The 25,675-nt window shown below is 38.0% G+C and overlaps 1 protein-coding gene across 2 annotated transcripts in view; it reads left to right on the forward strand.

The window, feature by feature from the left end:
* Nucleotides 1-22,328, forward strand: part of LOC128666248 (gastrula zinc finger protein XlCGF49.1-like) — a 42,133-nt gene extending 19,805 nt beyond the window's left edge. For both annotated transcript variants that reach the window (XM_053720845.1, XM_053720759.1), the window contains exon 2: nucleotides 20,744-22,328. In XM_053720845.1, the coding sequence (XP_053576820.1) occupies nucleotides 20,790-21,542 (753 nt within the window). In that variant the 5' untranslated portion in view covers nucleotides 20,744-20,789 and the 3' untranslated portion in view covers nucleotides 21,543-22,328. The remainder of the gene's footprint in view (nucleotides 1-20,743) is intronic.
* Nucleotides 22,329-25,675: the final 3,347 nt, after the last annotated feature.

Here is a 25,675-nt window from a genome sequence, read left to right on the forward strand (position 1 = left end):
TCATAATAACACTGTCTAATAAAAATGATTAAAACATAAATATTGCACACAAAAGTTTTAAGGGTTCAAAGATAGGGGGTCTCAGGTGTTAGAAAAAAAAATGCAGGCAAAGGGCTCTAACATTGAGGTATATACATCTCTAAAGATGTGTGTGTATGTGTGTGTGTATATATATATATATATATATATATATATATATATATATATATATATATATATATATGTGTATATCTGCATTTACAGGCATACTTACACATATAAACATATGTATACATATATAGACATATACAGGGAGTGCAGAATTATTAGGCAAGTTGTATTTTTGAGGATTAATTTTATTATTGAAACAACAACCATGTTCTTAATGAACCCAAAAAACTCATTAATATCAAAGCTGAATAGTTTTGGAAGTAGTTTTTAGTTATAGCTATTTTAGGGGGATATCTGTGTGTGCAGGTGACTATTACTGTGCATAATTATTAGGCAACTTAACAAAAAACAAATATATACCCATTTCAATTATTTATTTTTACCAGTGAAACCAATATAACATCTCAACATTCACAAATATACATTTCTGACATTCAAAAACAAAACAAAAACAAATCAGTGACCAATATAGCCACCTTTCTTTGCAAGGACACTCAAAAGCCTGCCATCCATGGATTCTGTCAGTGTTTTGATCTGTTCACCATCAACATTGCGTGCAGCAGCAACCACAGCCTCACAGACACTGTTCAGAGAGGTGTACTGTGTTCCCTCCTTGTAAATCTCACATTTGATGATGGACCACAGGTTCTCAATGGGGTTCAGATCAGGTGAACAAGGAGGCCATGTCATTAGATTTTCTTCTTTTATACCCTTTCTTGCCAGCCACGCTGTGGAGTACTTGGACGCGTGTGATGGAGCATTGTCCTGCATGAAAATCATGTTTTTCTTGAAGGATGCAGACTTCTTCCTGTACCACTGCTTGAAGAAGGTGTCTTCCAGAAACTGGCAGTAGGACTGGGAGTTGAGCTTGACTCCATCCTCAACCCGAAAAGGCCCCACAAGCTCATCTTTGATGATACCAGCCCAAACCAGTACTCCACCTCCACCTTGCTGGCGTCTGAGTCGGACTGGAGCTCTCTGCCCTTTACCAATCCAGCCACGGGCCCATCCATCTGGCCCATCAAGACTCACTCTCATTTCATCAGTCCATAAAACCTTAGAAAAATCAGTCTTGAGATATTTCTTGGCCCAGTCTTGACGTTTCAGCTTGTGTGTCTTGTTCAGTGGTGGTCGTCTTTCAGCCTTTCTTACCTTGGCCATGTCTCTGAGTATTGCACACCTTGTGCTTTTGGGCACTCCATTGATGTTGCAGCTCTGAAATATGGCCAAACTGGTGGCAAGTGGCATCTTGGCAGCTGCACGCTTGACTTTTCTCAGTTCATGGGCAGTTATTTTGCGCCTTGGTTTTTCCACATGCTTCTTGCGACCCTGTTGACTATTTTGAATGAAACGCTTGATTGTTCAATGATCATGCTTCAGAAGCTTTGCAATTTTAAGAGCGCTGCATCCCTCTGCAAGATATCTCACTATTTTTGACTTTTCTGAGCCTGTCAAGTCCTTCTTTTGACCCATTTTGCCAAAGGAAAGGAAGTTGCCTAATAATTATGCACACCTGATATAGGGTGTTGATGTCATTAGACCACACCCCTTCTCATTACAGAGATGCACATAACCTAATATGCTTAATTGGTAGTAGGCTTTCGAGCCTATACAGCTTGGAGTAAGACAACATGCATAAAGAGGATGATGTGGTCAAAATAATCATTTGCCTAATAATTCTGCACTCCCTGTATAAGTGCATTGGAGCCCAATATATTCCTATATATATCTTTGTATATCTATATATATATATATATATATATATATATATATATATATATATATATATATATATATATATATATATATATATATATATTAGGGCTGCAACCTGCAACTAACGATTATTTTCATAATCGATTAATCGGCCGATTATTTTTTTCGACTAATCGGATAAAAAAATGAATTTTTTTCCTATACTTAAAATAAAACCCACATACTGAGTTTTATAAATATAAACTTCTGACTAAAACTTTACATTAAAACAACTGTTGGTCCAATTTTTTTAAGCAGCAGAACAAATTTTTTATAATTAAGCAATTCAAAACCACAAACTGTTTAAAAAGAGAGAGAATTAGAAAGAGATAGACTATCACTGTTTATAACATTCTGTTATTCACTCTTTAATACTGACATAGTGCACTTATATAAGTATTACTGTAATCCATGATATGAGTTTGTAATTTATTTGAAGTGACAGTCACATGTGAAATAATATACACAATATATAAATATATATAAATTAAAGCCCAACACTGTAACACACATATTGTTTCCCTCACTGGACAACCCATATCATCCTATTATTTCTTGTGTATATTATTTCACATGTGACTGTCACTTCAAATAAATTACAAACTCATATCATGGATTACAGTAATACTTATATAAGTGCACTATGTCAGTATTAAATTGACAAGTTATCTCACTCAATATTTAAATAATTACTGTGATCAAACAACCTACAATCAGTTGCAACAAGATGTAATCACTCACTCTTGTGTCTTATACTAACCTACACAACATTTACTCAAGTTGTACTTAATTGAGCCTTGCTGCCACAGTGACCTATGTATAGATCATACCGTAATATTAATATTTGGGTTATCATACCCCAAAGGCCTATTTATACAATTTTTGTATATTAAGGAATCTACACATGACTACTCTATCCTAGGTTTTTAATCGTTTATGTTTCCCCCTTCTCCCTTATTTTTATTAATATCAAATAAAAGTAAAGTTTTACACTCAGGAATTTTACGCCGCCCAGTGGTCTAGACAGTGAGTGCTTCATCCGCATTCTTTCGTGGAAGTGACTTTATCACCTCCACTTTCAGTGATAATGTATCTTTTGTGCGGTAGCACCCCTCCCTTCAACATTACAGGAATATTTTACAATAACTAATTGTGACCAACCATTGTATACACATTGGGGAGTGTGTCCAAGTGTAGTGCCATTGCTCAAACTTGTTTCTAGTAAATAACCATCTATAAGGTTAGGGAGAAAAATATCTAGTCCACTCTTAAAATAACAGATATATACTTACAGAGGTTGAATTTGGTACATATTCCAATTAATTAAAAATAGGAAGAACAATAAAAAAGGTAAAAGGGTTAAGACTATGGCCTCTAGTTATCAACGTGTCTACTTACCTGCATTCGCCGGCCCCGATACGCTCGCCTAAGCTTGCCTAACATCGCCGCCGCGGACCTGAATATGTTCGCCAAATTTATCAAGAAAGCTGTCAAAAAGCTGCGCACCAAGTACGGTGCGATGAGCAGCGAACTGTTGTTAACTAACAGTCATCGATCTCGCTGCTCATCGGCTTCTTTGCAGCTTTCTTGCTAGCCTGTCACTAAGCACCCACTCTATACTATACTGTTTTACCCCCTAAACCGCCGCTCCCGGAGCCCCCCGCACCTATATAAACTTATTAACCCCTAAACTAACCCAAAAACCCAAAGGCCAATTATAGTCTCAATGGTACATTACTGACTGTAATTAAAGAAGAAAGGGATTTGGGAATTATTATTTCAGATGATTTAAAATTTGGTACCCAATGCCGCAGTGCAGCCAGCAAGGCCAGTCAAATGCTTGGTTGCATTGGTAGAGGTTTTAGTAGCAGAAATAGCAAGGTTCTTATGCCACTTTACAGATCATTAGTTAGACCAAATCCGGAATACTGTGTACAGTTCTGGAGACCATATCTTCAGAAAGATATAAATAAACTAGAAGCTGTCCAAAGGAGGGCTACTAAAATGGTACATGGTCTAAAATATAAAACGTGCAAAGAAAGACTCTATGATCTAAATATGTATAGTTTAGAGGATAGAAGGGAAAGAGGTGACATGATAGAAACCTTCAAATATATGAAGGGACTTAATAAAATAGAAGCTGAAAGCATTTTTCACAAAAAAATAAATACCAAAACAAGGGGTCACAATCTAAAGTTAGAGGGTAGCAGTTTCAGGAGAAATTTAAGGAAGCATTTTTTTACAGAAAGGGTGGTGGATTCATGGAATGAACTTCCATTTGAGGTGGTAAACGCAAAGACTGTAAAGGAATTTAAAAATGCCTGGGACATGCATAAGGCTATCCTAAGGAAAAAGTAACATGTAATATGGGTAGACTTGATGGGCCTTTTTGGTTCTTATCTACAGTCAAATTCTATGTTTCTATGTTTTAAACCGCCGCTCCTGGACCCCGCCGCAACTATAATAAATATATTAACCCCTAAACTGCCGCTCCCGGACCCCACCGCCACTATAATAAATATATGAACCTCTAAATTGCCGCTCCCGGACCCCGCTGCCACCTACATTATACCTATTAACCCCTAATCTGCCACCCCTACATAAAGTTATTAACCCCTATCCTGCCGATCCCGGACCCCGATGCGAATAAATTAATTGTTTAACCCCTAAACCGCCGCACCCGGAGCCCTCCGCCACCTACATTACATTTATTAACCCCTATCCTGCCCCCCTACACCGCTGCCACCTACAGTACATTGATTAACCCCTAATCTACCCCCCTACACCGCCGCCACTATATTAAAGGGACATTAAACCCAAATTTTTTCTTTCATGATTTAGAAAGAGCATACAATTAAAAACAACTTTCTAATTTACTTCTATTTTCTAATTTGCTTCATTCTGTTGATATTCTTTGCTGAAAAGCATATCTAGATATGCTTAGTAGCTGCTGATTGGTAGCTGCACATAGATGCCTCCTGTGATTGGTTCACTGTGTGCATTGCTATTTCTTCATAAAAGTATATCTAAAGAATGAAGCAAATTAGGTAATAGAAGTAAATTGGACTGTTGTTTAAAATTGTATTCTCTACCTTAAACATGAAAGAAAATGTTTGGGTATAGTGTCCCTTTAAATGAATTAGCCCCTAAACCTAAGTCTAACCCTAACACCCCCCTAACTTAAATATTATTTAAATTAATCTAAATAAATATTCCTATAATTAAATACATTAATTCTATTTAAAACTAAATACTTACCTATAAAATAAACCCTAAGATAGGTACAATGTAACTATTAGTTATATTGTAGCTATCTTAGGGTTTATTTTTATTTTACAGGCAAGTTTGTATTTATTTTAACTAGGTACAATAGTTGTTATTAACTATTTAATAGCTACCTAGCTAAAATAAATACAAAATTACCTGTAAAATAAATCCTAACCTAAGTTACAATTACACCTAACACTGCACTATCATTAAATAAATTAAATTAATTAACTACAATTACCTAACATTAAATAAAATTAACTAAAAATAACTAAAGTACAAAAAAACCCTCTAAATTACAGAAAATAAAAAAAATTACAAGAAGTTTAAACTAATTACACCTAATCTAAGCCCCCTAATAAAATAAAAAAGCCCCCCAAAATAATAAAATTCCCTACCCTATACTAAATTACAAATAGCCCTTAAAAGGGCCTTTTGCGGGGCATTGCCCCAAAGTAATCAGCTCTTTTAACTGTAAAAAAAAAAAGAAATACAACCCCCCCAACATTAAAACCCACCACCCACACACCCAACCCTACTCTAAAACCCACCCAAACCCCCCTTAAAACCTAACACTACCCCCTTGAAGATCACCCTACCTTGAGACGTCTTCACTCAGCCGGGCACAAGTCTTAATCCGATCCGGCCAGATATCTTCCTCGAATCCGGGCAGAAGAGGTCCTCCAAGCGGCAGAAGTCTTTATCCAAGCGGCCTCTTCCATCTTCAATTCAGCCGACGCTGTAATTTAGTATAGGGTAGGGAATTTTATTATTTTGGGGGGCTTTTTTATTTTATTAGGGGGCTTAGATTAGGTGTAATTAGTTTAAACTTCTTGTATTTTTTTTTATTTTCTGTAATTTAGAGGTTTTTTTTGTACTTTAGTTATTTTTAGTTAATTTTATTTAATGTTAGGTAATTGTAGTTAATTAATTTAATTTATTTAATGATAGTGTAGTGTTAGGTGTAATTGTAACTTAGGTTAGGATTTATTTTACAGGTAATTTTGTATTTATTTTAGATAGGTAGCTATTGAATAGTTAATAACTATTTAATAGCTATTGTACCTAGTTAAAATAAATACAAAGTTGCCTGTAAAATAAAAATAAACCCTAAAATAGGTACAATGTAAGTATTAGTTATATTGTAGCTATCTTAGGGTTTATTTTATAGGTAAGTATTTAGTTTTAAATAGGATTAATTTATTTAATTATAGGAATATTTATTTAGATTAATTTTAAATAATATTTAAGTTAGGGGGTGTTGGGGTTAGACTTAGGTTTAGGGGTTAATTCATTTAATATAGTGGCGGCGGTGTAGGGGGGTAGATTAGGGGTTAATGAGCTCTCGCTGCTGTCAGACTCCCATTGATTCCTATGGGATCCGCCGCCTCCAGGGCGGCGGATTGAACACCAGGCACGCTGCGCCGGAATAGTGCCGAGCGTACGTGGTTGTTCTTTGATAACTTCCAAAAGTAGTCAGATTGTGCCGAACTTGCGTTCGGAACATCTGGAGTAACGTAACCATCGATCTGTGTCGGACTGAGTCCGGCGGATCGTAGGTTACGTCACTAGATTCTACTTTTGCCGGTCTGTAGGGCTTGATAACTATGGCGAATCAGCCTCCACAAAAACGCTGCGGAATTCCAGCGTATTTGTGGTTGACGGTTTTATAACTAGAGGCCTATATATCAATAAAAGGACACAGCCTTACACATTTATCTATAGAGTACAAATATCAACAATAACAAGCGATCCGCTAAAAATTGTGCAAACGGGTAATAGTGACATCAATTCATTTAACAAATGCCATCAGTTCAGCACTATATTATGCAAAGCATAGTCCCAAATCACCTGATTTTATATAAATAATCCAAATTATGACTCCTATTTTATTTATGGGTTGCACATAAGCCAGGAGTAGTTGTAAACTTAAAAAGAAACTTATAGTGTCCTAAAAATGTGAAAAGTAAATGTCTGTAGACGTCCTTTAGGCTAAGGGCATAACCATAAAACACAATACCATGTGCAGGAGCTCATTGGAGTAAAGCAGCTGGTGCTGTGCACATAACAACTAATTGCAAAACAACTAATCGATTATTAGATTCGTTGACAACTATTTTCAGAATCGATTATTATCGATTATGCCGATTAGTTGTTGCAGCTCTAATATATACCGTATTTTTCGCTCCATAAGACGCACTTTTTTCCCCTTCAAAAGTAAGGGGAAATGTCTGTGCGTCTTATGGAGCGAATGCAGGCCCGGTGCTTGCATATTTAGGCTAGGTAGCCACCTTAGGGCACTGTCTTACTGAGTTCCACTTCGCGCTGCGCAATGTGCAGAGTGCAGACTATAGGACAGTGAACAATAAACACAAAGTCCGGAGCTGCAGTTAAAAATTCTTTGTTTTTTTATTCATTTAAGAGCAGTTACATGTACAGGTACAAAACATGCCCTTAGTGTCCATAGCTTTGGACACTAAGGGCATGTTTTGTACCTGTACATGTAACCGCTCTTAAATGAATAAAAGAACAAAGAATTTTTAACTGCAGCTCTGGACTTTGTGTTTATTATATCTGTGGGCCATTTCCTTGGAGCACTTGCAGTTGGTGTGCCCCTGGAGGTTGTCAAGTATCTAATGGTGTAAGCAAGCCACAAGGATTTCCATTTACCCACTACTGTGATTGGAAGTGTATCGGCAGGAGTCGTTCCCCCTCGTAAGTCGGCCGCGTCCTTTGACGTCATCACCGGGGCCATTGAGTGTGAAGCTATCACCAGTGCTGCAAACGGCAGCTGACGGCTTGTGGGAGCGGTGTAGCTCCAAGCTACGGAAGGCGGATTGCTTTGAGCCTAGGAGAGAGGATCTCACGAACGGCTCTTAAACACACCGGGCTTTAGGACAGTGCCGTGAAGAGAGGGTAAGTTTGTTCCAGACAAGGATGAGCAATAGTGGGGACTTTTGGGATCACACTTTCCTTGTTGATTGAACTACCGGTATGTTTGGTGCATTTGGCGCGAAGTTCCTAAGCTTTCACATATAAGGGACAAGTGCACTAAAGGGTCTCCCGGTCATAGGTGTTATTGTATCTGGCCCTTAATGTTTTAAAAATTGGCACTGCCTAAGCTGGGAATCACAGCTTTACCTGCCCTGCGGGTATGTTGTCCTGCACTACTTAATCGACCCGAGGGACACACATGAGACACCTGTAGATGTCTGGAGTCCTGCCCTGAGGAGAAGCAGACTCTTAAGTTAGTTTCACCTAAGCACCAAAAGGGTTAAGGTTACCCCTCTGGCATCTGAGTAATTAAAGACTTAAAGTTCCCCTTACTGGCATTGCCTCCTTGTCACCTATGGGGGTAGTATACCATTTGATTCAGAATATTTTTTCTTGTTTTCCTCCTCTAAAAACTAGGTGCGTCTTATGGTCAGGTGCGTCTTATGGAGCGAAAAATACGGTATATTGTACCAAAATGCCATAAGATATATGTAGAAATATGTATTTCTGAATAATTAGAACATATTCTGCTATGTGCAGAACATTGGAATGTGAAATATTCACATTCCATATTTATTAAAAAAAAATTTACATTCCAATGTTCTTCACATAGGGAAATATGTATTTAGAAAAATATATTCCTATATACATACATGTACACCCTCTTTGAATTCTATGGTTTTATGTATCAGGACATAATAACAATCAACATTTGGTAAATACCACCTCAGATGAACAAAAACACATGACATATTACACTGTGTCATGATTTATTTAACAAACATAAAGCCAAAATGGAGAAGCCATGTGTGAAAAACTAAGTACACCCTTACTGCCTGGTGCTGCTTATCAAATCCCCTTGATTAATTGATCATCAGCAAGTGTGACCACCTCTCTAAAAGCCAAAGTTTTAGCAGTTTGCTGGTCTGGAGCATTCATGTGTGTGTTAATTAAATGCCAAAGAGGAAAGACATAAGCAATGATCTCAGAGAAGCATTTGTTGCTGCCCATCAATCTTGTAAGGGTTATAATGCTATTTTCCAAACAATTTAAAGTCCATCATTCTACAGTGAGAAAGATTATTCACAAGTGGAAAACATTGAAGACAGTTGCTAATCTTCCCAGGAGTGGATGTCCAAGCAAACTCACCCTAAGGTCAGACCGTGCAATGCTCAGAGAAATTGCAAAACACCCAAGAGTTACGTCTCAGACTCTACAGGCCTCAGTTAGCATGTTCAATGTTAAAGTTCATGACAGTACAATTAGAAAAAAACTGAACAGTATGTTTTTGTATGGAAGGGTTGCCAGGAGAAAGCCTCTTCTCTCTAAAAACAACATGGCCACACGGCTTAGGTTTGCAAAGTTGCATCTGAACAAACCACAAGACTTCTGGAATAATGTCCTTTGGACAGACAATACCAAAATAAAGATGTTTGGCCATAATGCACAGTGCCAGCATATCAGCACAAACACCTCATACCAACTGTCAAGCACGGTGGTGGAGGGGTGATGATTTGGGGTTGTTTTGCAGCCACATGATCTGGGCACCTTGTAGTCATTAAATCGAACATGAACTCCTCTATACGATAGTATTCTGGAGTAAAATGTGAGGCAATCTGTCCGACAGCTACAGCTTGACTGAAATTGGGTCATGAAAAAGAACAATGATCCCAATCACACCAGCAAATCTACAACAGAATGGATGAAAAAGAATCAAGGTGTTGGAATGGCCCAGTCAAAGTCCAGACCTCAAGCCGATTGAAATGCTGTGGCAGGACCTTAAGAGAGCGGTGCATAAATGAATGCCCGCAAACCTCAATGAACTGAAATAACGTTGTAAAGAAGAGTGGGCCAAAATTCTTCCACAACGATGTGAGAGAATGACAAAGTCATACAGAAAATGATTACTTCAAGTTATTGCTGCTCAAGGTGGTACTACAAGCTATTGAAACATAAGGTGTACTTAGTTTTTCACACGTGGTGTCTCAATTTTGGGTTTATTTTTGTTAAATAAATCATGACGCAGTGTAATAGGTCATGTGTTGTTGTTCATCTGAGGTTTCATTTACCTAATTTTAAAACCTGCTAATTACCAGATTTTTGTTATTATGTCCTGATACGTAAAAAAAAAAAAAAAAAAATATATATATATATATATATATATATATATATAATATACAGTTGTGCTCATAAGTTGTTTACATACCCTGGCAGAATATATGATTTGTTGGCCATTTTTCAGAGAATATGAATGATAACACAAACTTTTCTTTCACTCATGGCTAGTGTTTGGCTGAAGCCATTTATTTTCAATCAACTGTGTTTACTCTTTTTAAATCATAATGACAACAGAAACTACCCAAATGACCCTGATCAAAAGTTTACATACCCTGGTGATTTTGGCCTGATAACATGCACACAAGTTCACACAAAGGGGTTTGAATGGCTATTAAAGGTAAACATCCTCACCTGTGATCTGTTTGCTTGTAATTAGTGTGTGTGTATAAAAGGTCAATGAGTTTCTGGATTCCTGACAGACCCTTACATATTTCATCCAGTGCTGCACTGACGATTCTGGATTCTGAGTCATGGGGAAAGCAAAATAATTGTCAAAGGATCTGCGGGAAAATGTAGTTGAACTGTATAAAACAGGAAAGGGATATAAAAAGATATCCAAGGAATTGAGACTGCAAATCAGCAGTGTTCAAACTCTAATAAAGAAGTGGAAAATGAGGGGTTCTGTTGAAACCAAACCACGGTCATGTAGACCAACTAAAATTTCAGCCACAACTGCCAGGAACATTGTTCGGAATGCAAAAACAAACCCACAAATAACTTCAGGTGAAATACGGGACATGTGGTGTGGCTGTTTCAAGATGCACAATAAGGAGGCACTCGAAGAAAGATGGGCTGCATGGTCGAGTCGCAAGGAGAAAGCCATTTCTACGCAAATGCCACAAAGTATCCCGCGTACAATATGCCAAACAGCACAGGGACAAGCCTCAAACCTTCTGGCACAAAGTCATTTGGAGTGATGAGACCAAAATTGAGCTTTTTGGCCACAACCATAAACGCTACATTTGGAGATGAGTCAACAAGGCCTAGGATGAAAGGTACACCATTCCTACTGTGAAACATGGAGGTGGATCACTGATGTTTTGAAGAAAGATGGGCTGCATGGTCGAGTCGCCAGGAGAAAGCCATTACTACGCAAATGCCACAAATTATCCTGCGTGCAATACGCCAAACAGCACAGGGACAAGCCTCAAACCTTCTGGCACAAAGTCATTTGGAGTGATGAGACCAAAATTTAGCTTTTTGGCCACAACCATAAACGCTACATTTGGAGAGGAGTCAACAAGGCCTAGGATCAAAGGTACACCATTCCTACTGTGAAACACGGAGGTGGATCACTGATGTTTTGGGGATGTGTGAGCTACAAAGGCACAGGAAATTTGGTCAGAATTGATGGCAAGATGAATGCAGTATGTTATCAAACAGAACGCCTCATTTTCCACTTCTTGATTAGAGTTTGAACACTGCTGATTTGCATTCTCAATTCCTTGGATATCTTTTTATATCCCTTTCCTGATTTATGCAGTTCAACTACCTTTTTCCCACAGATCCTTTGACAATTATTTTTCTTTCCCCATGACTCAGAATCCAGAAACGTCAGTGCAGCACTGGATGAAAGATGCAAGGGTCTGTCAGGAGTCCAGAAACTCATTGACCTTTTATACACACACACTAATTAAGTGAGGATGGTTACCTTAAATAGCCATTCAAACCCCTTTGTGTCAACTTGTGTGCATGTTATCAGGCCAAAATCACCAGGGTATGTAAACTTTTGATCAGGGTCATTTGGGTAGTTTCTGTTGTCATTATGATTTAAAAAGAGTAAACACAGTTGATTGATAATAAATGGCTTCAGCCAAACACTAACCATGAGTGAAAGAAAAGTTTTTGTGTTATCATTCATATTCTCTGAAAAATAGCCAAGAAATCATAAATTCTGCCAGGGTATGTAAACTTATGAGCACAACTGTATATGTATTACCTAAAAATAAAAACATCATACATATAGACTTATTTATTTATGAATAAGTAGAACATATTCTTCTATGTGAAGAACATTGGAATATGAAATAGCGCACTGGAGGAAATGCAATCAGGTTTGCGCGAGAGTGGGGCGTTAGGTTTTTTCCACTTTTCAAGCAGTTCTTTGAACGTGTCGGGTAAGTGTGCAAGTGAAAACTTTTTACGTTCACTTTGTAACATGTGCGATACCCGACGTACGCAAAAAGCTTACTTCTAATGGAATTAAGGTTTAAATTTTGAATTTAATGACCCTTTAATATTATTCTTCCAAAATTTTTCTTGTGAATATGCAACAACACTTAACTGATTTTTGTAAATTTGTAAAAGGAAGACTATGGGGCCGATTTATTAAAGTGCGAGCATAGCGTATCATGTCTGCCGCACATCGATAAATGCCGACAGCATACACTGTCAGCATTTATCATTGCACAAGCCGTTCTAGTGAACGGCTTGTGCAATGCCGCCCCTGTAGATCCGCGGCCAATCGGCCGCTAGCTGGAAGTGTCAATCAGCCCGATCATATATGATTGGGCAGATTGATATCCGCAGCCTCAGAGCAGGCGGACAAGTTATGGAGCAGCGGTCTTTAGACCGCTGCTTCATAACTGCTGTTTTCGGCACGGAAACAGGGACATCAAGCTCCATTTGGATCTTTTTAATTCGGCCCCCAAGTGTCTTCCTAACAGAGCTGCTGAGGTTACATGAATATGTAGGAAGAAGCCATCGTTGAAATGGTTGTACACCAATGGCTTCTTTTCTTTCTGAACCTTCCCTCTAGAGGAAATAACTGTATAGGAACCATAGAGGACCAGACATATTTGCCCTAGCCTTAGAGAAGGGGTTGGCAAATGCATACAAAACTTAGTTCCCAGTCTAAATATTAAGTAGCCAACACACAATCTGCTAGATTACGAGTCTTGTGTTAGCCTTAAAAAGCAGCGTTGAGAGGTCCCAACGCTGCTTTTTAATGCCCGCTGGTATTACGAGTCAGGCAGGTACAGGTGAACCGCTCACTTTTTTCTTCCGCGACTCGAGCTTACCGCAAATCCCCTTACGTCAATTGCGTATCCTATATTTTAAATGGGATTTGCCTAACGCTGGTATTACGAGTCTTGGAAGAAGTGAGCGGTAGACCCTCTCCTGTCAAGACTCCTACAGCATTTAAAAGTCAGTAGTTAAGAGTTTTATGGGCTAACGCCGTAACATAAAACTCTTAACTAAAGTGCTAAAAAGTACACTAAAACCCATAAACTACCTATTAACCCCTAAACCGAGGCCCCCCCCCCCCCACATTGGAAACACTTAAATTAAAAGTTTAACCCCTAATCTGCCGACCGGACATCGCCACCACTTTAATAAATATATTAACCCCTAAACCGCTGCACTCCCGCCTCGCAAACACTAGTTACATTTTATTAACCCCTAATCTGCCGTCGCTAACATCGCCGACACCTACCTACATTTATTGACCCCTAATCTGCCACCCCCAACGTCGCCGCTACTATATTAAAGGTATTAACCCCTAAACCTAACTCTAAACCTAACCCTAACCCCCCCAACTTAAATATAATTTAAAATAATCTAAATAAAATTACTACAATTAAATAAATTATTCCTATTTAAAACTAAATACTTACCTGTAAAATAAACCCTAAGATAGCTACAATATAACTAATAGTTACATTGTAGCTATTTTTATTTTACAGGCAACTTTGTATTTGTTTTAACTAGGTACACTAATTATTAAATAGTTATTAACTATTAACATGTAAAATAAATCCTAACCTAAGTTACAATTACACCTATCACTATACTATAATTAAATTAATTACCTAAACTACCTACAATTAATTGCAATTAAATAAACTAAAGTATGAAAAAAATCAAACACTTAATTACAGAAAATAAAAAAAAATTAAAATTTTTACAACTAATTGCACCTAATCTAATCCCCCTAATAAAATAAAAAAGCCCCCCAAAATAATAAAATTCCCTACCCTATACTAAATTACAAATAGCCCTTAAAAGGGCTTTTTGCAGGGCATTGCCCCAAAGTAATCAGCTCTTTTTACCTGTAAAGAAAAATACAATACCCCCCACATTAAAACCCACCACCCACACACCCAACCCTACTCTAAAACCCACCCAACCCCCCTTAATAAAACCTAACACTACCCCCTTGAAGATCACCGTACCTTGAGCCATCTTCACCCAGCCGGGCACAAGTGGTCCTCCAGAGGGGCAGAAGTCTTCATTTGATCCGGGCAGAAGAGGACCTCCAGACGGGCAGAAGGCTTCATCCAGGCAGCATCTTCTATCTTCATCCATCCGGAGCGGAGCGGGTCCATCTTCAATCCAGCTGACGCGGAGCATCCTCTTCAAACGAAGTCCAAGCAAAGAATGAAGGTTCCTTTAAATGACGTCATCCAAGATGGCGTCCCTTGAATTCCAATCAGCCAATAGGATTGAGCTCGCATTCTATTGGCTGTTCCAATCAGCCAATAGAATGCAAGCTCAATTTTATTGGCTGATTGCATCAGCCAATAGGATTTTTCCTACCTTAATTCCAATTGGCTGATAGGATTTTATCAGCCAATCAGAATTCAAGGGACGCCATCTTGGATGACGTCATTTAAAGGAACCTTCATTCTTCACTTGAACTTCGTTTGAAGAGAATGCTCCGCGTCGGCTGGATTGAAGATGGACCCGCTCCGGATGGATGAAGATAGAAGATGCCGCCTGGATGAAGCCTTCTGCCCGTCTGGAGGTCCTCTTCTGCCCGGATCGGATGAAGACTTCTGCCCCTCTGGAAGACCACTTGTGCTGGGCTGGGTGAAGATGGCTCACAGGTAAAAGAGCTGATTACTTTGGGGCAATGCCCCGCAAAAAGCCCTTTTAAGGGCTATTTGTCATTTAGTATAGGGTAGAGAATTTTATTATTTTGGGGGGCTTTTTTATTTTATTAGGGGGATTAGATTAGGTGTAATTAATTTAAAATTCTTGTAATTATTTTTTATTTTCTGTAATTTAGTGTTTGTTTGTTTTTGTACTTTAGTTTATTTAATTGTAGTTAGTTTATGTAATTAATTTAGTGATAGTGTAGTGTTAGGTGTAATTGTAATTTAGGTTAGGATTTATTTTATAGGCAAATTTGTACTTATTTTAACTAGGTAGTTATTAAATAGTTAATAACTATTTAATAACTATTATACCTAGTTAAAATAAATACAAAGTTGCCTTTAAAATAAATATAAACCCTAAGCTAGATACAAATGTAACTATTAGTTATATTGTAGCTAGTTTAGGGTTTATTTTATAGGTAAGTATTTAGTTTTAAATAGGATTAATTTATTTAATTGTAGTAATTTTATTTTGTTTTATTTAAATTATATTTAAGTTAGGGGGGTGTTAGACTTAGGCTTAGACTTAGGTTTAGGGGTTAATAAATTTAATATAGTAGCGGCGACGGTGGGGGCGGCAGATTAGGGGTTAATAATTGTAGGTAGGTTGCGACGACATTGGGGGCGGCAGATTAGGGGTTAATAAATATAATGTAGGTGTCGGCGATGTTGGGGGCGACAGATTAGGGGTTCATAAGTATAATGTAGGTGGCGGCGGTGTCCGGAGCGGCAGATTAGGGGTTAATAATATAATGCAGGTGGCGACGATGTCGGGGTCGGCAGATTAGGGGTTAATAAGTGTAAGATTAGGGGTGTTTAGACTCTGGGGTTCATGTTAGGGTGTTAGGTGTAGACATAACTTTTATTTCCCCATAGGAATCAATGGGGCTGCGTTAGAAGCTGAACGCTGCTTTTTTGCAGGTGTTATGTTTTTTTAAAGCTGAATCTGCCACATTGTTTCGTATGGGGAAATCGTGCACAAGCACGTTTAGCCAGCTTACCGCTACCGTAAGCAACGCTGGTATTGAAGTGAGATGTGGAGCTAAATTTTGCTCTACACTCACATTTTTGCATCTAACGCTGGATTTTAAAAAAAAACGTAATACCAGCGTTGTCTTAAGGGAGCGGTGAAAAAAAATGCTCGTTAGCAACGCACCCCTGTTACCACAAAACTTGTAATCTCGATGAATGTTAGCCAAAGAAGAAATGTATCTATACACGTGTGCAGAAATTCCAGAGACTTAAAGTGAAAGTAAATTTTCAGGCTTTACAACACATTCAAGTATTGTATTGCATTAACATATCCAGATCGCTATTAATTCAGTACTATGCTATTAACGCAAGTGAGCGATGTGCTTCAATGTTGCCGAGTCTAAACAGATGACATTCTCGGCTCAGTGGCGAAAAACGGGTATGCGCATGCATAATATATTCCGCATGCGCAACTCAATCAATAGGCTGATGACGTCACTGCACGGCCACCTAACAGCCAGAAAGTCAATTGGAAGATCAAGCAACATGATCAGGAAGTAAAAATTAAAAAAAAAAACGGGTTGAATTGTAAGTTGACAAAAATAATATTTAATTGCGGATCAAAATGTATTTACATCGAACTTTGTAAAAAATCATGAATGAAAGTACTATTATTTTTAGATGAACTATGTAACTGAGGATAGCGAAGGATGTAACTTTACCTTTACTTTAACCTCTTAAGGACATATGACGGAATTTTTCCGTCATAAAACAATTGAGCAAACTGAAAGCTGTGTCCTTAAAGGGTTAAGAGCCAGGAGAAAAATTATACAAGCCATTAGCTCCTACTATTGTCAAGCTTTGGCTTAGCAGCTCATAATGAAAGGTTTGGTCTAGCTAATAATGATGGACAACCTTAGCACTCTAGATGTTCTAGAACATTTCCCATGATGCTTCACTGGACTGCAGAGGACCTTAGCATAATTGGAAATGTAGTTCTGAAATATTTGGGGTACCAAGGTTTGCCATCACTGGTATAGGCTTTCCACAAGAGTTTATTAACAGCCAGATGACTCTTATGAAAGTGAATGTCCTGGAAGATAATTTTCATGTAGGCTTCTTCTCTTTCTGAAGCTGCATCCTGGTGGATTCCAAAAATGGCAGGGTGGTGAAAGAATCCACCGCAGGTGGACCCCATTTTCAGAATCCACCTGGATGCAACGTAGGCAAACGAAGCCTAAAAAAACCCACGCAACCGCAAGCACACAATAACGAAAAAATACAAAACTGACCGCAAGAAATTAAAAAAAAAGACCTGCCCGCACAAAGTATTAAGAAAAAATAAACCTAACCGCCCGCACAAAGTATTAACAAAAAAAACCCTAACCCTTAAACCCCCACAACGACAAATAAATAAATTACAATATTAACCCTTAAACCGCCAAACCCTACAACGCCAACTAACTAATTATACTATTAACCCTAAACCGCCAACCCCCCACATCGCAATAAACCTAATTAACCTTTTAACCCCTAAACCACCAACCCCCCACATTGCAATAAACTTAATTAACCTATTAACTCCTAAACCACCAACCCCCCACACCGCAAATAACTAATTTAATTACTAAGCTCCCTAACCTAACACCCCCTAAATTAACCCCAATTACTACTAAATTAAAATAAAAAATCCTAACATTAAATTACAAAAAAATAATCTAACATTACAAAAAATAAAAAAGTCTAACATTACAGAAAAGAAATTATCAAAAATGATCAAGAATAAAATAAAAATGGAACCTAATTCCTATGAAAATAAAAAAGCCCCCCAAAATACCCCCCCCCCATCTAAACTACCAATAGCTCTTAAAAGGGCCTTTTGTAGGGCATTGCCCTAAGTTAAACAGCTCTTTTACATTAAAAAAAATACTAAGTCCCCCCTAACAGTAAAAACCCGCCACCCTTTCAAACCACCCAAAATAAAAAAAACGAACACTAAAAAAACCTAAACTACCCATTGCCCCATAAGGGGCATTTGTATGGGCATTGCCCTTAAAAGAACATTCAGCTCATTTACAAGCCCATTAAATCCCTAATCTTAAAAAAAAAAAAAAAACGTAAATCTAACCCCCAAATAGGTACTCACCGTTTCTGAAGTCCGGCGGAGAAGGTCTTCTTCCAGACGGCTCCATCATCTCCTATCTTCATCCGGAGCGAAGACGGAGCGGAGGTGCAGAGCTGGCATCCTCAGTGGCGGTCCTCAGCGGCGGTGGTCCACAGTAGCGTGGAGGCTCCTCTTCATGCGATTGTCCGCCGCACACTGAAGATTATTACCTTGCATTCCTAATGGTTGACATTTTTAAATCAGCGAATAAGATGAGAGCTACTGAAATCTTATTGGCTGATTTGAACAGCCAATAGGATTTCAGTAGCTCTAATCCTATTGGCTGATTTCAAAATACCTTGCATTCAATTTTCAGTCTACGCCGGAGATCAGATGAACAGGAGCCTCCACGCCACTAAGGATCGCTGCCGCTGAAGACCGCCACTGAGGACCGCATCAGGCAAGACCACTCCACACCTCCGCTTCGCGCCGCCTTCACTCAGGATGAAGATAGAAGATGATGGAGACGCCTGGAAGAAGACCTTCACTGCCGAACAGGAACGGTGAGTTTTTGGGGATTAGTTTTAGGATTTTTTTTTTTTTTTTTTAAAGATTAGGGATTTAATGGGCTGTAATAGAGCTGAATGCCCTTTGAAGTGCAATGCCCATACAAATGCCCCTTTAGAGGCAATGGGTAGCTTAGGTTTTTTTTAGTGTTAAGTTTTTATTTTATTTTGGGGGAGGGTAGGGGGTTTTACTGTTAGGGGGTAATTGGTAATTTGTTTTAAGTAAAAGAGCTGTTTAACTTAGGGCAATGCCCTACAAAAGGCCCTTTTAAGGGCTATTGGCAGTTTAGTACTAGATTAACGGGTGTTTTTATTTTGTGGGAGATTTTTTCATTTTTATAGGGGTATTAGTTTAGGTTTAAATTTTTTATTTTGGATAGCTTTGTTTATTTATTTTTTTCTGTAATTTTACATTTTTTATTTTTTGTAACATTAGCTTGGGGGTTTGTATATTTTAAACATAGACTGCCCTCTGGGCAGGCTTATCGCTTACTTAGATAATAAAGTAAATAGGTAAGTTGTTTAAAATAGTGTGCTCTGTATGCACCATGAAAGACAAAATTGGGTTTTGTGTCCCTTTATAGATTGAAGGAACATTTTTATGCATACACAGTCTCTTGACTGATTTTGTCTTTGATTTTTAGAAATGTCATTTTTTTTTGTCATTGTATTTAGAAATGAAAGTGTCGATCAGATTTTTTCTTTCTTTCAAGAATGAGTTGCTTCAGAAGATACCTTTCAGTTTTAATAGTAAAGGGTACATTTTCATTATTTCTTACACTAAGGGCTAGATTACAAGTAAAAAGCAAATTTATCATATGCCCACAAACGGGCAAATTTGCCTATTTGTGGGCATGTGATAAATAGGCAGCCATTAAAAGTAGCGGTAGCAATTAGCATTTAGAAAACCTCTGGTTAACTTTATAAATGTCCACCAAATGCCCTCAAAATCAATTGTAATATACTTTATTAAAAAATAAAGATAGCAGCATCTTTATTTTTTAATAAAATCACTGCAATAAGCAGTTATAAGGGGTTTAAAGTTGGTGGGGTGTTAGAAAGAAAAAAAAACGGCACTAAAAAGTGCCTTTACATTGCAGTCTACAGGAACTGTCTTTTCCCAGTAAATATATATGTGTATGCTTATATACATATATATTTATGTGTATATTAACACATAAATATACAGTATGTTTATAGTCATATACATATATAATTACAATTTGCTGCCTTCGCTGCGCTAGTTCTCATGCCGTGTCTCACGGCATGAGAACAAGGCTCCTGTTGGAGCCTATGGAAGCGTGGTTTCATGAGCGCAGTGCTTCCCATCAATGCAAACGCAAGCTCATGTTTGCATTGCGCTAAACTTGTAATACCAGTGCACATTTGTGCACGCTGGTGTTACTCAATGTAGGGTCAATATCAATTTTGCGAAAGCGACATTTTGCGCTCCACTTGTAATCTAGCCCTAAATAGGAATCCCAACAAAATAGTGTGATGCACTTTAAGAGCAATACGTTGGGTAGTTTGGGTTAGTGATGTAAAATTCAGCCTAGTTGCAAATAAATGTGTTTTAGCCCAAACAGAACATTTGTAAATATTATTCTCACTTGTATTTTGCTACATGTCTTACATAAGGTATACTTACAGTAAATATTTTTTCTTCAATATTAAATAATAGTGTATTTTTAATGACTGGACATTTACATTTATGACACTTGGATTTAAGTAAAAACTTCAGGCTGGAACGGAGATAAAGCCCACATTAACTTATTTCAAATTGTGTAGAAACAGAACTAAAAGCCTGACTTGAGGGAGGTGACGCTTAGTACACATTTTAAAAAACATATATTATTGTAAGACAATGAAATGAACAGTACCAACATATCTCAGTAAGAACCGTTAAAATATAATTTTGACATTTCTTTCCCACTTAGGATCTCATTTGTTGACAGGCAGATTTTACCATTCTTCAAAAAAAAAATGGATGACTGCAATATGGTTTCCCAAAGTGAGACAGGAGGAAAAGACCACAGTACTACTAAACGCTCAAGGAAACCATTAAAGGTTACAAGAAAATCACTGTTTACTACTCAGTCGCATGAAACAAAAAGTCTCAAAGCCACCTGCAAAAATAATCCCAGAGATTGTAAAGAGGAAGTGACTCAATCTTCTTGTAAAGAACAAATCATTAGCCTCACTCCTTCATTAAGGATTCAGCAGAGCAACCAAACAAAGAATGTTAAATTGAGAGCAAATGATGAAACTTTAGATGAAAAGACAATTTATGACCTTAAATTTAGAACTCATATGATTATAAAGCCTCATGTGTGTGTTGTCTGTGAGAAAAGATTTACACAAAAGTCTAATCTTGTTGCTCACCTTCGCGTTCATACTGGTTTAAAACCCTACATGTGCACGGAATGTGGGAAATGTTTTAGCACCAGTTCAAATGCAGTTACTCACCAGAGAGTGCATACAGGAGAGCGGCCATACAGTTGCAGTGACTGTGGCAAAAGCTTTAGTATAAGTTCCAACCTTGTGACACACCAGAGAGTTCATACAGGCGAACGACCTTACATATGCTCCGAGTGCGGGAAAAGCTTCACTCACCGCTCCAACCTGGTCATACATAAGAGGGCCCATTCAGGAGAAAAACCCTATGCTTGCATGGATTGTGGGAAACGCTTTAATCATAGCTCTCATCTTGTTGCACACCAGAAAACACATACCTAAGAGAAATAAGTATGAAATGCTATTTTTTTCCCTCTAGTAGATTATGTGTACCTTTTTAACGGACCAACATATTTATAGCTCAAGATATTGCTTTCCATAAGTTTTCAAAACCTCCATCGAATCAAGTTTATGTGGGGATTTTTTTCTTTATTTTTCTTTGAGAAGTCAAAGAAATCCAGACTGTGCCATGCCTATAAACATTTCAAGTGGATGAAGATGGTATAGACATATACTTATAATATATGGATGCTCCTTTGTATGCAACTGCACATAATACAATTCCTCACTTGTTCTTTCTCTCTCTCTCGCCCTCTCTCTCTCTCTCGCCCTCTCTCTCTCTCTCTCTCTCTCTCTCTCTGTGTGTGTATATATATATATTATATATATATATATATATATATATATATATATATGTGTGTGTATACTACAGAAGACTTCTTCAGCCATCTTTATATACATTGACATGCTGTAAAACTTTCACTATTGGCCTCTTTGAAAAAATAATTCTAACAGTTTGTATATATATGGCAGACCATTTCTGGCATAACATGCTGTTGATCTCTCAAGGGTAAGAGGGTAAGTTTTTTTCTGTATTTTTTTATCGCTTCTTCAATTCATAATTGTAATCTTTCATATTTGAGAAAAAAACGAGAATCAAGGAATAGAGAAATGTAACATCTCTAAAATAAAGTTAATATAACTGAAGTACTGTGGAGATTTAAATTGGATATTTACATTTTTCATTACTTGAGTTTGAATCAAATAAACTAATATTTAAAAGTTAAATTCTGACAAAAAATTGCTTTGATTCCATGTATTTGTGTATCTTTTTATTAATTGCTTCCTGGATAATGATGCAATAAAGTTAAGGTTAATCATGGTTTGAGGCCAGGGTTAATAGCAGTGAGGGAATTTGTGTCAACAGCAGTTAGGGGTTTTGTTGTGGGAGAATCAGGTGAGTGGTGGTTAAGGTAATATGCATGAGAAATATCAAGCGATCTGTACTTAAGTGGTGGGGGATTGTTTCAGAGCAGAGGTTATTCTGTTTGCATTTTTTCCCATTCCTAAAACTGTCATATAAGGAATTTGATCATTTTGCTTTATATGTTGTTTTTTCTATTACATATTGCAAGATGTCTCAATCTGACCCTGTATCAGAATCTACTTCTGGAATGCTGCTGCCTGATGTAGGTTCTACCAAAGCTAAGTGCAAGGGCATTATATGTCCACAATAGACTTACAGGATGCTTATCTTCATATTCCAATTCATCCAGATCACTATCAGTTTCTGAGATTCTCTTTTCTAGACAAGCATTACCAATTTGTTGCTCTTCCTTTTGGCCTAGCAACAGCTCCAAGGATCTTTTCAAAGGTTCTTAGTGCCCTTCTCTCTGTAATCAGAGAGCAGGGTATTGTGGTGTTTCCTTATTTGGACAATATCTTGGTGCTTGCTCAGTCTTTACATTCTGCAGAATCTCACACGAATCAACTAGTGTTGTTTCTTCAAAAACATGGTTGGAGGATCAATTTACCAAAAAGTTTCTTGATTACTTAGACAAGGGTAACCTTTTTAGGATTCCAAATAGATTCAGTATCCATGACTTTGTCTCTAACGGACAAAAGACGTCTGAAATTGGTTTCAGCTTGTCGGAACCTTCAGTCTCAGTCATTCCCTTCAGTAGCTATGTGCATGGAGGTTTTAGGTCTCATGACTGCAGCATCGGACGCAATCCCCTTTGCTCGTTTTCACATGAGACCTCTTCAGCTTTGTATGCTGAACCAATGGTGCAGGGATTATAAAAAGATATCACAATTGATATCCTTAAATCCCAATACTCGACTATCTCTGACTTGGTGGTTAGATCACCACCGTTTGGTTCAGGGGGCCTCCTTTCTTCGTCCAAACTGGACTGTGATTTCAACAGATGCGAGTCTTTCAGGTTGGGGAGCTGTCTGGGGATCTCTGACAGCGCAGGGGGTTTGGAAATCTCAAGAGGCGAGATTACCAATCAATATTTTGGAACTCCGTGCGATTCTCAAAGCTCTTCAGTTCTGGCCTCTTCTGAAGAGAGAACCGTTTATTTGTTTTCAGACAGACAATGTCACAACCGTGGCATATGTCAATCATCAAGGTGGGACTCACAGTCCTCAAGCTATGAAAGAAGTATTTCGGATACTTGCATGGGCGGAATCCAGCTCCTGTCTAATCTCTGTGGTCCATATCCCAGGTATAGACAATTGGGAAGTGGATTATCTCAGTCGCCAGACTTTACATCCGGGAGAATGGTCTCTTCACCCAGATGTGTTTCTTCAGATTGTTCAGATATGGGGGCTTCCAGAAATGGATCTGATGGCTTCTCATCTAAACAGGAAACTTCCCAGGTATCTGTCCAGGTCCTTGGATCCTCAGGCAGAAGCAGTGGATGCGTTGTCACTTCCTTGGAATTATCAACCTGCTTATATCTTTCTGCCTCTAGTTCTTCTTCCAACAGGGATTTCCAAAATCATAATGGAGCGTTCGTTTGTACTGCTGGTGGCTCCAGCATGGCCACACAGGTTTTGGTATGCGGATCTTGTTCGGATGTCCAGTTGCCAACCTTGGCCACTTCCGTTAAGGTCAGACCTTCTATATCAAGGTCCATTTTTCCATCAGGATCTCAAATCATTAAATTTGAAGGTATGGAGATTGAACGCTTAGTGCTTAGTCATAGAGGTTTCTCTGACTCAGTGATCAATACTATGTTACAGGCTCGTAAATCTGTGTCTAGAAAGATTTATTACCGAGTTTGGAAGACTTACATTTCATGGTGTTCTTCTCATAAGTTCTCTTGGCATTCTTTTAGAATTCCTAGAATTTTACAGTTTCTTCAGGATGGTTTGGATAAGGGTTTGTCTTCAAGTTCCTTGAAAGGACAAATCTCTGCTCTTTTTGTTCTGTTTCACAGAAAAATTGCTAATCTTCCTGACATTCATTGTTTTGTACAGGCTTTGGTTCGTATCAAGCCTGTCATTAAGTCAATCTCTCCTTCTTGGAGTCTTAATTTGGTTTTGAGAGCTTTACAGGCTCCTCCGTTTGAGCCTATGCATTCTCTGGACATTAAATTACTTTCTTGGAAAGTTTTGTTTCTTTTGGCTATCTCTTCTGCTAGAAGAGTTTCTGAATTATCTGCTCTTTCTTGTGAGTCTCCTTTTCTGATTTTTCATCAGGATAAGGCGGTTTTGCGGACTTTATTTAAATTTTTACCTAAGGTTGTGAATTCCAACAACATTAGTAGAGAAATTGTTGTCCCTTCGTTGTGTCCTAATCCTAAGAATTCTTTGGAAAGATGTTGAAGCTACTAAAGATTTCAGAAATATTTCTAGTCTATTTGTTATCTTTTCTGGTTCTAGGAAAGGTCAGAAAGCTTCTGCCATTTCTTTGGCTTCTTGGTTAAAGCTTTTGATTCATCATGCTTATTTGGAGTCAGGTAAATCCCAGCCTCAGAGGATTACGGCTCATTCTACTAGGTCAGTTTCTACTTCCTGGGCTTTTAAGAATGAAGCTTCTGTTGATCAGATTTGCAAAGCATCAACTTGGTCTTTTTTTGCATACTTTTACTAAATTCTACCATTTTGATGTTTTCTCTTCTTCTGAAGCAGTTTTTGGTGGAAAAGTTCTTCAGGCAGCTGTTTCAGTTTGATTTTTCTGCTTATAATTTCAGGGGGTTTTTCAGCGGAATTGGCTGTCTTTATTTTTATCCCTCCCTCTCTAGTGACTCTTGCGTGGAGTTCCACATCTTGGGTATTTTCTATCCCATACGTCACTAGCTCATGGACTCTTGCCAATTACATGAAATAAAACATAATTTATGTAAGAACTTAACTGATAAATTAATTTCTTTCATATTGGCAAGAGTCCATGAGGCCCACCCTTTTTGTGGTGGTTATGATTTTTTTGTATAAAGCACAATTATTCCAATTCCTTGTTGATGTTTTCGCTCTTTTCTTATCACCCCACTTCTTGGCTATTCATTAAACTTAATTGTGGGTGTGGTGGGGGGTGTATTTATAGGCATTTTGAGGTTTGGGAAACTTTGCCCCTCCTGGTAGGAATGTATATCCCATTCGTCACTAGCTCATGGACTCTTGCCAAT

This window comes from Bombina bombina, chromosome 1 (assembly GCF_027579735.1).
Source record: "Bombina bombina isolate aBomBom1 chromosome 1, aBomBom1.pri, whole genome shotgun sequence".
Classification (NCBI taxonomy): Eukaryota; Metazoa; Chordata; class Amphibia; order Anura; family Bombinatoridae; genus Bombina; species Bombina bombina.